Raw genomic sequence first — 14,927 nt, 5'->3', positions numbered from 1 at the left:
TAATTTGTGTGTCTAAAGGAGGATAAGGAAAAGAAGGGCTCTAAATCAGGACTAGAGAAGCTAATGCATGGTCCTCTATGAAAGATCCTTCTGTGAATCTCAATTCTATTATGAGTGACCTTACCTTAATGCAGGTCTTTAAAGGCTTAGGTTTATAGATGTTGTCCTCCATACTGACTATGATAATTGGATTAGAGAACCTCAATTCAATTTCTACAAAACCTACATATTTCCCTATCTTGTTACCTATCAATTTAAGAGTCTCTTTTGTTTGTAATTCAATAGGGAGATTAGACAAACTAACATCACAATATATTTCGAAGGAGCCTAGATTGTTTGGGTTAAAGAAAGGCTCCTAATCAAGGACTCAAATATTTTCCTTTAAAAAATAGGGCATTTTAAAATTAAAAAAATATGTTTTCAAACTGGAGCTACAATAATCAATATAAAGAAAATAATTTTCCAAGATAGTTATTTATAACTTCTTGCCTTAAGATTCTTTCAGTCATCTCATAATAGATTCTACCTCTTTATATGTCCCCATCCATTTGACATAGAATCCATACTTCTGGCATTATGAATGGATACATTCCACTTCATAACCTTAAAGATCTAGAGTGAGGATTTCATCTTTGTTAGTGGCCAATGGATTATAATGACCACTTCCTATTGGCTTGTTGGGGCTTCCTTCCCAATCAGTTTGACTATGGGATCTTATTTGAATTTAGGAAAGGGCGATCTCAGAACCGAATCTCTCAGATGAATGAAAGGATTATAATGCAAATGGTGTCTGGACTAGGTCAATCTCAATCATTTATGTGAGTTCTTAGGATAAGGGTGAGAAGGAATTCATGTTTTGGGGGGATTAAACATTGCTTCTTGTCATCTAAATCATTTAGACTTTACAGTAGTCCAACCATCATCCTTAGATTCTCTCTTTTTTGGTTCAGAAAGATTCCAAGAAATGAAGTCTGTAATCAATGTACAAGTAAAAGGCGAGGGCATATTTGGTGCACTAAGAAAACATTGTCAATAAATTTTACCCTAGTCACCTAGTTTGTATAGATCAAACAAAATTTAAAGTTCTCAGGATTCATTTTCGAACAGGAGCACATTTTAATTCATAGCTTATATTATTTGTAGGTAATAATTAAAATAATTACTAACTAGATCTAGGAATAGATATTTGATTTCAAAAAATATTTGCAAGTAATAATTAATTATTTACTAGATCTATAAACAAATAAGATAATATTTGATTTCAAGAAAATGATTTGTTATGAGGAGAAGAGATAAGTTATATATCACCCAATTGTTAAAGCTTCAAATTTTGACAGAGCAATCACGACGTATATTTGTTAGAGATTTATGATCCAATTGATATGTAGATACCTGATCTATCTTCTAACTGATTATAAGGATGAACTACCACCCTCATTTCAATCTAAACTTGCTTTTTTAGACCTAGAATTATTACCACCTGACTGAATATATCTTTCCTTAGTGGTGGCCTGCTATCCAACAAGCAATTCTCTGCCATGTATGAGAGAAATTGCTTCCTAAATTTGGATGAAATTTGTCATTAATTACTGGCGCCAATTCACATCATAATTCCAAATGGATTTTACCATCAAAATTTTGTGGAGTTCAAAAATATCCTTGCCTATGGTGGATAAATGTCAAATCTCTATGAAATTTGTTTGATTGGCTTTTGACTCAAAACCCATTGTACGAAACAATGGTTGGGAGGCTGGATCGATATGATCTAATTGTAAATAAGATTTTGCTATTGTTCACGTTGATTTTAATAAAATATTTTTATTGGACATAATGTTTTTTATTAAGTATAATTTATGTTAAAAATTATAGTTTTTTGTTTCACATTTCTTATGACATTGCTATTGTTTCCTTATTACTTTTTTTTTAACCCTTAATCTGTATACTTTTTAAGATTTTAGTTGAATATAATATTTATAAATAAATTTTGCTATTTTTTAATTTTAATAATATATTTTTAATTAAATACAATTTATTTAGCCGATAGGCTATATGTGGGAACTTTGTTCTTACAAAATAATTTTTTTGGCTGAAAAATTGTCAACCTTTGACGAAAACTGTCAGCCCTTGTCATTAATTATTTTCTAACCAGTATTATCTCACTCCAACTTTAACTCTTATTCTTTTTCCTATTTATTTGATTTAATTAATAATCATCTACATTTTGAACTCTTGCTTTTTTCCTTATTTAATTATTTATCTCCATTTTTAATTCTTGTTTTTAATTTATAAATTAATTTATCTATAATTTGAACTCTTCTTTTTTCTATTTATTTAGAAAATTAATTAGTTCTTATCTCCACTTTTAACTCATGTTTTTTTTTTAATTTAATTTTGATTTTTAAAATTGATTGAAGTTTTAGTTTTTAAATTATTTAAATTAGTTTTTTTTTTTTTTTTTTTTTTACTTCAAATATTAATCTTTAGTTTAGCCAATAGGATATTTGTGGGAGGAGTTCCTATTTTTTAACTATATTTTTAAATATTTCTCATATTAATTTTTGGATTTTTTTAAAAATAATTATTTTATTCATATATTTAAGCAAAGAGACTTTAAATTAGTTTAGTTTTTATAATTATTTTTTAAAATTTTAGTTTATTATTTATTTTTTAAATTAGCTTAGTTTTTCACTTTAAATATTGATTTTAATTTTAGGAATAGGATTAGTGATTAGGATATTTATATGATTGAAGTTTTAGTTTTTAAATTAGTATAATTTTTCATTTAAATATTGATTTTTAGTTTAGCGAATATGATATGATATTTGTGGGAGTTGCTATTTTTAAATATATATTTTTAATATTTCTCATATTAATTTTTCATTAAAAAAAAATTACAAAGATTGTTTTTAAATGATTTATTTTTCATATATTTAAGTTGGTAGATTTTAAATTAGTTTTTTTTTTTTTTTAAATTAGAAATAATTTTATTCATGTATTTAAGCTAATAGAATTTAAATTAATAAGTAGGAGATATTTTTCCACAACAAGTTAAATTGTGATATTGTTACCAAGGTTTAACTATGTAGTTTTTGAGTCAAACTTGTTGACTTGTGCCTAATGAGTAGTGATTTATAAGAATCCATCTCTCATGATATTAAATAGAACACTTAGCAATCATTAGATCTAGGTGATGCTCATAGAGGTGAAGCACCAGAACTTCCCTTAATTTAGTTTTTAGTTTTTATAATTATTTCAGTTTATATTTTTTGCTCCACTTTATACGTGTTATTTTTTTCATATTATTTTCTTATTAGTTTTTCATAATAGATTTTTATGGGAATATTTTCTAGATGATAACTTATTAGTATATTATAAATGAATTAAATATTTATTATTTATTTGATTTATTACAAAATTAAATTTTATTTTACTTAAAATAAACACCTATTGGCTCATCGTTGCAAGCACAAAAACTTGTGACTGCTATAGTTTAGGTCGTCTGTTAACAATATGATTTCTAATTGTACTTCTCAAATAAGATATTTTCAATTTGAAGAATACTTTACTTTCTTCAAACATATGTCTAATATAAGCTCAAATGTCATAGATTCTAACTACAATAAATGAAATTTATTGAAACAAATATTGATTAAAAATATTATATTTCTTTGCTATTATTTTTTAACTTATTTAGTTGGCAAGTTGTGTATGTTCTCTCTTAAACATTATACTAAATTGTCACATTGCACACAATGGTTTATTACTTGTAATATTTCTTATTTTTTTTTACTTTAAATCTTTCTAAACGTCAACTCAACACAATATATTAGATTTACATTACTATACTTATCATTTAAGATTAAATTGATACCTCTTCTTTTCCATGCATGCAATTAGAAAAATCTCTCCTATCGGCTAATTGTTGTACGTACATAAACATGCAACTGCTAGTACTAGTAGTTGTAGGTTTATGTACATACAATGAAGATTTGATAAGAGTATATTATTTTGTGCAATGAAAATAATTGATAAAAAATTAACATAAAAATGAGTAATTAAAAAAATGACAAAATTGTAAGTCATATGTAAGTATATTTTAGATTGAATATGAATAATTTCTATGAAGAAACATTTGTGCAGAGTTCACGTAAAGTTGAAAGAAATATCTAGCTTAGCTCTTATTATAAACATGATACGCCTTAAACATATCCGCATCTATGTCTAATGCCACGTTCTCGATAGTTGTACTATTATCTATCACTCCATTGAGCCATATAGAGGGGGAAAGTATTTATTTTTCAAAAATAAAAAAAATTGTGTTACTTCTAATAAATTTAAAGAAGCCCATAACAACCACTAAAGCTTTAAAAAAAAGATTAAAATATAAGAAAAATTAAAGTTAATTAAAAAATAAATTAAAACTAGTAGTCGCAAGCTTCTGTGCTTGCAACGATGAGTCAATAGGTGTTTACTTTAAGTAAAATAAAATTTAATTTTGTAATAAATCAAATAAATAATATTTAATTAATTAATTATTATTTACTAATAAATTATCACCTAAAAAATAATCTCATAAAAAATGTAAGTCTCAATGCTTCACCTTCGTGAGCATCACCTAGATCCAATGACTGCTAAGTGTTTTATTTATTATCATGAGCAATGAATTCTTGTAAATCACTACTCATTAAATATGAGTCAATGGGTTTGACTCAAAAACTACATAGTTAAACCCTGATAACAATATCACAATTTGACTTGCTATGGAAATATATCTCCTACTTATTAATTTAAAGGCTATTAGCTTAAATATATAAATAAAATCATTTTAAAATTTTAAAAACTAAACTAATTTAAAATCTACCAACTTAAATATATGAATAAATAATCATTTAAAAATAATCTCCATAAAAAAAATATTATGAAAAATTAATATGAGAAATATAAAAAACAAATTAAAAAATAGCAACTCCCACAAATATCATATTGACTAAACTAAAAATCAACATTTAAATGAAAAACTATACTAAATCAAAATAATTTAAATACTAAAACTTCAATCATATGCTAATCCTATTCGCTAAACTCAAAATCAATATTTAAAGTGAAAAAATAAACTAATTTTAAAAATAAATTTAAAACTAAAACTTTTTAAAAATAATTATAAAAACTAAAAACATAAGTAATTTAAAGTCTATTGGCTTAAATATATGAATAAAATAGTTATTTTAAAAAATCTTCAAAAATTAATATGAGAAATATAAAAAATATATAGTAAAAAAATAGGAACTCCTCCCACAAATTTTTATTGGCTAAACTAAAAATTAAATTTTAAATTTAAAAAAAAAAAAACTAATTTAAATAATTTAAAAACTAAAACTTCAATCAATTTTAAAAATTAAAATTAAATTAAAAAAAAAAGAAAAATATGAGTTAAAAGCGGAGATAACAACTAATTAATTTTCTAAATAAATAGAAAAAAAATTAAGAGTTAAAAGTATAGATAAAATAATCTATAAATTAAATACAAGAGTTTAAAATGGAGATAAATAAGAACAAAAAAGAGTTAAAGTGTAGATAATAGTTAATTAAATTAAATAAATAGGAAAAAAAAAGAGTTAAAGTTGGAGTGAGATAAAATTGGTCAGAAAATAATTAATAGCAAGGCCTAATAGTTTTCTGGTCAAAGGTTGACAACTTTCGGGCCAAAAAAGTAATTTTACGAGAACAAAATTTCCACATATAGCCTATCGGCTAAAATATTATGATATTCAACAGTATGAGATTTGCACAATCCATTTGCAATGTATGAAATTTATTTCTGGATTTGATATTGTTAAAAAATGCTACACAATCGAATCTAGAAATAAATTGCATCATATTGTTTTCACAATAACCCTAGGGTCCCATGGGGGGGGGCTTGGGCTCTATATTTAAGGAGCTGGAGGTCCCATGATAATATTTTGGGGGGCCTAAAGCTTAATTTGGAATCTTTTCCTATTAACTAGGAGCCCCTACTTTTTAGTTGAGCAAATGCAAAAGGTGGGGGGCTGGAAATAGCCCCTACTGTTTAGGGAAGAATTCTGCCACTTGGCAAGAGCTTACCTTTCATTTCCCTCCAAATCGAAACCATGCTGTCAAAAATTTAAAAAACAACAATATATATTGTTAATATTTCCTTCAATTTAGGAGCTTATTTTTTTAAGCAGATTTATATGTAATGCCCATGGGACTGCTCCCCTTTAAATGTTCCTAAAAAAGCTCAGCGGCACCCGCTCTATTTTTAAGCAAGCAGGTGCCCATGGGATCCCAGCCTAAGTATGTAGTTTTTGACTTCTTCTATAAGTTCAAAGCAATCCATGATTCCATAATATGTCACAGAGTATTTAATAACAAATGCTCAAACTAAAAAAAAAAAAAAGTAAAAGTAAAATTGATTAAAAAATCTTTTGAAATACACAAATTAAAAAATAGGGAAAAACATAGTTAAAAGGAGATTGATAGAAAATAAAATCTTATAAGTACTCACAAATTTTAGGTCTTAAAATTAATTGTATGGTGTTCCTACACATAGTATTTTGTGTGTACAATCTATTTATTAGATGCATAGACTTATTCTACAAAGTTACAAACATAAGCTCTAAATGCTACTATATACTTTTTCTATGTAATTAATTTCTCAATTTCATAGTACTAATATATTTTTTATTAGATAAAAGTGATAAGCACTAACAATTTTTCCAACTAAATATTAATTTTATGGTGTTCTTACACATAATATTTTGTGTACAATCTATTTGTTAGATGCATAGACTTATTCTACAAAGTTACAAACATAAGCTCTAGTTACTACTATATACAATTTCTATGTAATTAGTTTCTCAATTTCATAGTACTAATATATTTTTTATTAGATAAAATTCATAAGCACTAACAATTTTCCCATCTAAATATTAATTTTATGGTCTTCTTACACATAGTATTTTGTGTACAATCTATTTGTTAGATGCATGACCTTATTGTACAAAGATATAAACATAGGCTCTAACTACTTCTATTATACTTTTCTCTATGCATTTCATAATAATAATATTTTTTTTAGGATAAAGTTTATATTAATTTTAGTACTTCTATGATATCGTTATTGGTCTATTTTGTGTACAATGTAGCTGTCACATGCATGTGTTAGTTGTACAAGCATAAGTTGTAACTAGTACTGTTATACTTTTTCTACCCAATAAATTTTCAAATTTCATAATAATAAAACGTTGTAAACAATGATTGTTGTCCAAACTCCTGGTGTTCTTACACATAGTATTTTATGTACAATCTATTTGTTAGCTGCATGGCCTTATTGTAAAAAGTTATAAACATAAACTCTAACTACTACTGTTATACTTTTCTTTATGTAATAAATTTCTCCATTTCATGACAATAATAATTTTTTTAGGATAAAGTTCATATTAATACTTCTATGATATCCTTATTGATTTATTTTGTATTGTGTTGTGTACAATGTAGCTGTCACATGCATCTGTTAGTTGTGCTAGCATAAGCTCTAACTACCGCTGATACCTATACTTTCTCTACCCAATAATTTCCAAATTTCATGGTAAAAAAAACGTTGTAAACAAAAACAACAATGATTGTTGTCCGAACTCGAGAGAGAAAGCAGTACAAATGGATTGAATGTGCAGTTACCATATTGGGAAGTCTACGGACTCTCGTAAACCATATTGTAAATTGACTGTCGCCAATGGTGATTGCCCCACAAACCCTACAAAGTCACAGTCCCAATCCACCGTCATTCCATTCCCCTATAATAATACTACTGCCCGGATTCGAGCTGTCGCTGTATGAAATCCCAAAGCCATCAACATCACTGACAACTGGAATGTGACAGAGAGGATCCAGCTCAGAGGCAGAAAAGAAAGCGACTGCCCAAGAAATTCTCTTTGATTGCTGGCGCAGCAAAGTTTTCTCGCTTTCGGTACCAACACAAAGAGACCAGTCTCCCACAGTGCTTCACAGCTCATGTCTCCCCACATCCCATTCCTATTATGAAATCGAATACCCAACAGCAACACCGCCACGCGGCAGTAATCCCTCCTTTAACGACTCCCGAATCCAATGATTAAAAGCTGAAATGCTTCGAGCGTGATGGGGCTTAAACGGATTTGATTTTAGGGCTTAAACGAATTTCATTTGGGGAGGAGTTTTACAGATTATCTGGAAAAATAGGCGGGATAATGGGGTTCGAATTGGTGAGAGATCGATTGGGGTTCAATGGTTTAGGCACAAACAGATTTGATCTCCCGACCAATGAGAATTTCGTAGAGAACCTGCAGAAAATAGCGGGCTTATGGTTTGGGAACTGGTGAGAGATCAATTGGGTTTCGATGGTTTGGGTACAAACGGATTTGGTCTCCCGACCAACTCGAATTTCATAGATTACCTGCGAAAAATGGCGGGCTTATGGTTTGTGAAATGGTAAGAGATCAATTGGGTTTCAATGGTTTGGGCTCAAACGGATTTGATCTCCCGACCAACTCGAATTTCTTAGATTACCTGCGAAAAATGGGGGGCTTGTGGTTTGTGAATTGTTGAGAGACCGATTGGGCTTCAAATGATTTGATCGTTGGGGTACAAGGGGATTTGATATCCCGACCAACGCGAATTTCAGAGATTACCTGCAACAAATGGCGGGCTTATGGTTTGTGAATTGGTGAGAGATCAATTGGGTTTCAATGGATCCGTGCCCATTTGTGAAAATTTTGGTAGGCGGGCTTGCCCTGAGAATTCCCGCGGTTTCGAAGCCCACCCGCGCGGGTGTTCATCCTTGGGGAATCCCCTGTTTCTGTGAAGTGAAATTGGATAAGTTTTCTGTTCAGAAGGCAGTAGTTCCGCTTGTTTCTTCAGATTCTCCTCCCCCAGATGTGCATAATGTGGCTGCGAGCTTTCATCTGGAGCAGGCGGATATTGTGAAGCTTTCCCAGGGGTCTTGCCTCGGGGTTTCGAAACCGCGACTTCAGATTGCAATTTATACTGGCCGCCAAGGGTCGACTTGTGGGATAGGTCTGGGAAAGATGCTGGGAAAATTCTCGGTGGGTTTGGAGCTCGGAGGGTGTCTGGAGAAGGTGATTGTTTTTCATAGTGGCTGGGTTTCTATTGGCAAGAGCGGGGATTCGAAACAGGGCACTCAGCTTCATTTGAATGTGAGGGCAGAGCCTGATCCGAGGTTTGTTTTTCATTTTGATGGTGAGCCTGAGTGCAGCCCACAGGTTTTCCAGATTCAGGATAGTATTCGCCAACCTATCTTCAGCTGCAAGTTTAGCCGCGAGAGGAATTCTAGATCACGGTTAGTGCTATCTCAATAACTTTCAAGGCTTCTTGCAATTGCGTTTGTCTTGCTTGCAAACATTTTTTTGGTTATGTTAGTAGTAGAACTCAGCTTTTTCAATATCTTTTTTTATGAGCAGTTTCGTTATATTATCTCCTTGGTTTTAGACATGTAAGATTAGGTTGATTGACCAATAATTATGTCAGAAGCACGGCTTGGTTTGTATTTTTTTGGACGTTAATTTTCTGGCCAGCCAACACCTCGGATATGATTTGAATTTTGTTTAGAACCAGTGGAGGAGATCATAGATAATAGCAGAATATAAACATCAGAGAGAGCAGAATATAAACATCAGAGAGAGAGCAGAATATAAACATGAGAGAGAGTTACTGTATCATTAAAATGATAGATTAAAATTTAAAGTTTTGAGCAAATATAACATTTAAAGATAATTTTCTGACCACCCGTGGAGGTGATACAGATAATAGCAGAATATAAACATCAGAGAGAGTGAGTTACTGTATTATTAAAATGATAGATTAAAATTTAAAGCTTCGAGCAAATATAACATTCAAAGATAATTTTCTGACCACCAGTGGAGGTGATCATAGATAATAGCAGAATATAAACATCAGAGAGAGTTACTGTATTACTAAAATGATAGATTAAAATTTAAAGTTTCGAGCAAATATAACATTCACAGATAATTTTCTGACCACCCATGGAGGTGATCATAGATAATAGCAGAATATAAACATCAGAGAGTTACTGTATTATTAAAACGATAGATTAAAATTTAAAGCTTCGAACAAATATAACATTCAAAGAAGGATAATGAATTCTCATAATCATAAATGGATGGGTTGGGTTTTTGACGTTCTTTGAGTGTTTTAGATGATTTATCTGAAATTGCACTAATTTCTTCTTTCAAGTTTTGACATTCTGAGTTTTAATTTTTAGATGGGTTCTCAAACTAAATGAGCTTCTTTAATAAGATGTTTCACATGAACCGTGTAAAAAAAGTAATAATATATTATTTAAATCCGATTGATTGCAATCTTCTTCTTGTTGGATTAATGGTCAAAGTGTCTTTGGAGATTTGTGACATGGCTACCGCCTCTTGTGCTAACTCTAGTGGTTATATTGGACATCAATTGACAGATCGATCTTTTGGTACAGTAACAACTCTAGCTTGTAACAAGTGGTATTAGATTTTGTTCATATTCTTTGGAACATGACTTAACTCCATCCTATGTTCTATATCTCTGGTGGTTATATCAGACATTGACAGATCAATCTGTTAGTACAACAACAACTCTAGCTTATACACTTCTTACTTTACAATCCTACTACCCTTCAAATTAACAACGATGCACATCCACGAGTGAAAATTGGATACACAAATATCTCCAAAGAAATTTTCCCAGAACTTGCGTGCACCCACATAAACATCAAAAGTACTCCTGGTTACGTTTGAACCTGGTTCAACATTGTGACACTCCCTCCACTCTAATAGATTACGGGCAGATAGTTTACATGTTACATTGAATGTCTTCCTGAGGCTCTAGCGATTATCATATGCTTATATATATTATAAAGAGATTATTGCAATTTTTACTTCTGTATTATCTAAAGTGGGCATTATTGATGCGATCCTTTCAGAGATTGTTTTGTTGAGATGCCTCTTCATAATTGCAATATCTAGAGATGAAGATCTTCTGTTTATTTGTGTTTATGTCATCTGAAAGTGCGAGTTTTGGAAGGGTGCATTTTCACAATCATGACTTTCTATAACTCTTTAGTATGATATAAAGATTGTTTATGGATTCACTAAAAATCTAAATATCATATAGATTTGCGTCTTGTTTGTGGTTGTAGTGAGCGTCCTGGAGGGTGGTTTTGTTTATAGATTTAGTAAAAGTCTTAATATTATAGAGATTTGTGTCTTATTTGTAGTTGTAGTGGGCGTCATGGTGGATGTCTTTTTGCAGTGACATGTTAAGAGTGCTTTTCTATCAATATACTTCAGAGTTGAGTTGTTTTTTAATCATCTGAAGTGGGTCTTTTGGACATTATCCTAGTCAAGATTGTTATGCTAGGAGCATTTGTCTAGATTGATAATACAGAGATTATATCCTTTCCTTTGCCTTTTTGTGAATGGAAACGGGCATTTTCTGAAATGGTGATGTATTGTTTAAGTTCAGTTTTTTTTTCCTTTGGCGTGTGATGTTTAAGAGTGGTGACCACTTTATGATACATAAAGATACTGATTATTGATTTTTATATGCCGACAGGCAACTCCAATTCGACCACAGCAACAGAAGCTGGCTAAGTTCCTTTGGTAGCAGTAGGGAGAGGGATAGAAAGGAGCGAAAGGGATGGTTGATTATGATACACGACCTTTCGGGCTATCCCGTTGCAGCTGCATCAATGATAACCCCCTTTGTTCCTTCATCTGGAACAGATAAAGTAAGCCGCTCCAATCCAGGTGCTTGGCTTATTCTTAAACCAGGAAATATGGACGATAGTTGGAGACCATGGGGCAGATTGGAAGCTTGGAGGGAACGTGGTAACAACGAAGGTTTGGGCTGCCGATTTGAGCTCATGGCAGAGGGTGGTGGTCTGGTGGGAGCTAACAATGGAATTTTGCTTGCAGAATCAGTGATCAGCTCACAAAAGGGAGGGAAGTTTCTGATTGACATGAGTACTCATGGCAAGTTAGGGACTTGTTCAGGTAATTCTCCTCTTCCAAGCCCTCAGAGCAGTGGAGATTTCAGTTATACTCCTTGGCCAAGTGCCTACAGAGGCTTTGTGATGAGCTCGACTGTACAAGGAGAACACCGTTGCAGCAGGCCTGTTGTTCAAATAGCCAGGAGATACGTTACTTGCATGCAAGATGCTGCACTCTTCGTGGCTTTGGCAGCAGCAGTTGATCTCAGCATGGATGCATGCCAGCTATTCTCAAGGAAGTTGAGAAAGGAACTCTGTCAGCAAGATGCGGCTTATTATGGTTGTTAAAAGAGCTCAGTTTGACAGTTTTTTAATGGTTATCAAGAGCAATTATGTTAATGTCTTGACAGTTGGTTCGTGATATAGTCTTTTCAGTGAGGGAGCCATTAAGATATTAGAAGAGCTCAAGGGCTCAAGTTGACAGATTTTTATGGTTATTAAGAGCAATTATGTTGATGTCTTTGGGCCAGGGGGACGCTTAACTTCAAGCACAAACAGTTGTTTCGTGATATAGTCTTTTCAACGAGGGAGGTATCGAGATAATAGAAGAGCTCATCATTGTCTTCCATAATAAAAGCACTGAACTGCTTAAGACAAAGATTACATAAGTGAAAACACTGTACTTCATAAGATAAAGACTCTCTTATGAATGTTAAAAGTTCTTCTCAGGCACCGTAGAAAGAAACAAGTAGAAATGCTTTTTTTGGCTTGTTATGAGATAATCAGAAAATCATGTTTGTTACATTTGGAGTTCTTGGAGTTGGGCACAAAACTCAGATCATTTGTTTACGGTATCTGCACTGCTGCCCTTCAGTAATTTGTAACAAGAGATCACTGATATTTAGTCCAGATCAGCAGAGGACAAGAGTACATATAAATGTTTCTCAAAATGCTTGGTCTTGAAAATTTCGATAAAGAATTTGAAGGGCCGTGGCAGCAAAACTTGCTCAGTACACACTTCATCTCGTGACTGTACAGTAGAAAATACTTCTCTGTATCTTATTACAGTTCTATCAACTTTCACTTGCGTGATCTTATTATATTGAACTATTAGAGCTATACTCCGGCGTGAATTTGAAAGCCAAAACAAATCAAAATAAAAATAAAATTACATAATGAGAAACTTCGGACATTCCTTGAGGTTGGGATCATTGGTGTGGTGATTTGACGAATACTTTTGAAATTTAATTTGGTCAATCTATTGCACGAGGAAAACAATAGAGATGTCAATGGTAGCCGACAGGGAATTTGAGCATCTTACATATTCTTAGATATCGTCATAAGAATGTATGTAACTTATTTTGAAACTATATAATTTCAACATGCCAGTTGTTTATAATTAGTTTTGTTATATATTAGATGAGCACACAATCGGTTGTTTAAGCATAAGATACAACTGTAGATTAGTAGAAGTTATTGGATGTTTTGAATTTTAATGTTCTAGATAATTTAGGTATTACACCCTTTAAATTTATTCAGATTTTATTTATCAAAAAAATTAAAATAAAAAAATTAATACTAAATAGATTTTTATTAATATTATTTATGCGTACATCTAAGATGGGCTTCGTTTTACTCTTGATTAAATATTTTTAATTATTTTTTTTATTGTTATTTTTAATTAATTTTTTATTTTTCATTCTCATGAATTTTTATAATATATTTTTTAATTCATAGTTTTCTTTTGTCACAATGTATAATATTACCTTTAATAAAAGAAAATGATAATATAGGCACAATTTTCATAATTAGCAACATTTCAATTAGTATAGGTATCTTAAATATATTAGTCAAATGCTCAATTATTCTCAATAACAATTTTGATATATCCATGTCTATTACATAGATATATTTAAGATATTTATGCTACTATCATAAATTAAATGAGTATAATTAAATATAACTAGGTTTAATTTTATAGTTTATTTGTACTACTTTTATGAAGTTTCTATGTCACACTAATGTGTCTAATATATGTAAACTAGTTCTGGAAGATAATATATAGCTAGTGTTTGACCTAGAAGAGGCACAATGGATAGTGGGAGGCTAGAGGAAACAAAAATCAAGTTACAATTATCCTCCTCTCTCTCCTCCTCCTCCTCTTTTTTCCCTTGTTGCATCTTTCTCCTCTCCTTCCTCTTCTTCCACCTCTTCTTTGTTCTCCTCCTCCTCCTCCTCCTCCTCACAAAGGTTTCACTTAGTCAACCTTCATCATAGTATGTGCATAAATGGCATACTAAAAAATCCTTGTTTTTTCAAGAATTATTGTCTCAAACTTCGTTTTTGTCACCCCACTCCAATATGCACCCAACAATCCTCATGCCCATTTTCATATATAAACCCCCACCCCCAATAAAAGTTCCTCCCCTTTATTTAGGCAATATATCAGTCTTTTTTTTGTTCATTTTAAACCTCCCAATATGAATGCACATAGTTTGTATTACCTCTTTAATGAAGACCTCGTGCTCCTTCTCCTCTTCCTTCCTTTTTTTCCTTCTTATTACTCTTCTTTAGCAATGAATAAATATGTTTAATACACCGAGGATTTTGAAGTGGGGAAATGAATGTCGTCTCCTTCTTCTCCTCCATATTCTCATTTTTCTTCTTTTCATTTCCCTTCTACTTCTTCCTCTACTTATTCTTCCCCTTATCCTCATTTTCTTTTTTATCTTCTCATTCTTTTTCTTCTTCACTCCTCCTTGTCTTCTTTTACCTCTCTTTCTTCGACTTATTCTCCTTTTCCTTTTTCTCCTCATCATCCTTCTCCTTCTTCATGTTCTTATTTTTCTTCTTGATAGTCTCCTTCTCCAACTTCTTCACTTCTCCCCCTCTTCTCATTTTTCTCCCCTCCTCCTCCTCC

At 31.3% G+C, this 14,927-nt stretch overlaps 1 protein-coding gene across 1 annotated transcript; it reads left to right on the top strand.

The window, feature by feature from the left end:
* Positions 1-8,166: 8,166 nt before the first annotated feature.
* On the top strand, positions 8,167-13,207 carry LOC149551827 (uncharacterized). Its single transcript, XM_089787329.1, has 2 exons — positions 8,167-9,355; positions 11,632-13,207. Exons 1-2 carry the CDS (start codon positions 8,745-8,747, stop codon positions 12,353-12,355), a joined length of 1,335 nt encoding a protein of 444 aa, XP_089643455.1. The 5' UTR covers positions 8,167-8,744; the 3' UTR covers positions 12,356-13,207.
* Positions 13,208-14,927: the final 1,720 nt, after the last annotated feature.

The sequence above is a fragment of the Cupressus sempervirens genome, chromosome 6 (assembly GCF_028749045.1).
Source record: "Cupressus sempervirens isolate cs-2001-9-10 chromosome 6, ASM2874904v1, whole genome shotgun sequence".
Taxonomy (NCBI): domain Eukaryota; kingdom Viridiplantae; phylum Streptophyta; class Pinopsida; order Cupressales; family Cupressaceae; genus Cupressus; species Cupressus sempervirens.
This window is presented reverse-complemented; position numbering and strand designations above follow the sequence as displayed.

Coding starts and splice junctions, on each gene's coding strand:
- LOC149551827 (XM_089787329.1), top strand. CDS start 8,745: ATGGATCCGTGCCCATTTGTGAAAATTTTGGTAGGCGGGCTTGCCCTG. Junction 9,356..11,631: donor GAGAGGAATTCTAGATCACG/GTTAGTGCTATC, acceptor ATATGCCGACAG/GCAACTCCAATTCGACCACA.